General features: G+C 63.9%; 1 protein-coding gene across 1 annotated transcript in view; it reads right to left on the minus strand.

Moving 5' to 3' along the window:
* Positions 1 to 786, minus strand: part of LOC104124941 (tubulin alpha-8 chain) — a gene marked incomplete at its 5' end in the record, with an annotated part of 7,099 nt that extends 6,313 nt beyond the window's left edge. Inside the window, one exon of the mRNA XM_009637365.2 lies at positions 513 to 786. Coding sequence (XP_009635660.1) covers positions 513 to 786 — 274 coding nt within the window. The remainder of the gene's footprint in view (positions 1 to 512) is intronic.
* Between the last annotated feature and the right edge of the window lie 6 nt (positions 787 to 792).

Raw genomic sequence — 792 nt, forward strand, 5'->3', positions numbered from 1 at the left:
CCCCCAGCCCCTGCTAGAGCCAGGGCACTGTGTGGGGGGCACACATGGGGGGGCACAGTGCCCAGCCCAGGGGCAGCCCCACAGCAGGATGGAAAGGGAGGACCAGTTTGGGGAGCAAGGACCAGTTTGGGGAGCACAGGGCTGGGGGGTGCTGGGCTCAGCACCACCCCCAACACCCACTCAGGAACCAGGGTGGAGACCCTGGGTGCAGCCAGGGACCCCAGGGCCATGGGGGGGGGTGGGGGACAGCATCCAAACACAGGGAGGGACACGGCAGCAAGGAGTGAAGACACCAGAGCCGGGTTGTAAGACAGGGAATGCTTTTTATTCAGACCCACAGGAGAGGACGGGTGGGTCCGTAACAGACTTTCCACTGAAGCACAGACCATTGAACAGGACAGACCGCGGCGCACACACTGCTACAGACCCACGGGGGGGTCTTCAACTAGGTTATGTTCCCTGTAAGAGCAGCACCCTTGTGAGAGTTTAGTATTCCTCCCCTTCCTCCTCGCCCTCCCCTTCCACCGAATCCACCCCCACCTCCTCGTAATCCTTCTCCAGGGCGGCCATGTCCTCCCGCGCCTCCGAGAACTCCCCCTCCTCCATGCCCTCCCCCACGTACCAGTGCACGAACGCCCGCTTGGCGTACATCAGGTCAAACTTGTGGTCCAGGCGGGCCCAGGCCTCGGCGATGGCCGTGGTGTTGCTCAGCATGCAGACGGCGCGCTGCACCTTGGCCAGGTCCCCCCCGGGCACCACCGTGGGCGGCTGGTAGTTGATGCCCACCTTGAA

This window comes from Egretta garzetta, unplaced genomic scaffold (genome assembly GCF_000687185.1).
Source record: "Egretta garzetta isolate BGI_Z169 unplaced genomic scaffold, ASM68718v1 scaffold1500, whole genome shotgun sequence".
Lineage (NCBI taxonomy): Eukaryota > Metazoa > Chordata > Aves > Pelecaniformes > Ardeidae > Egretta > Egretta garzetta.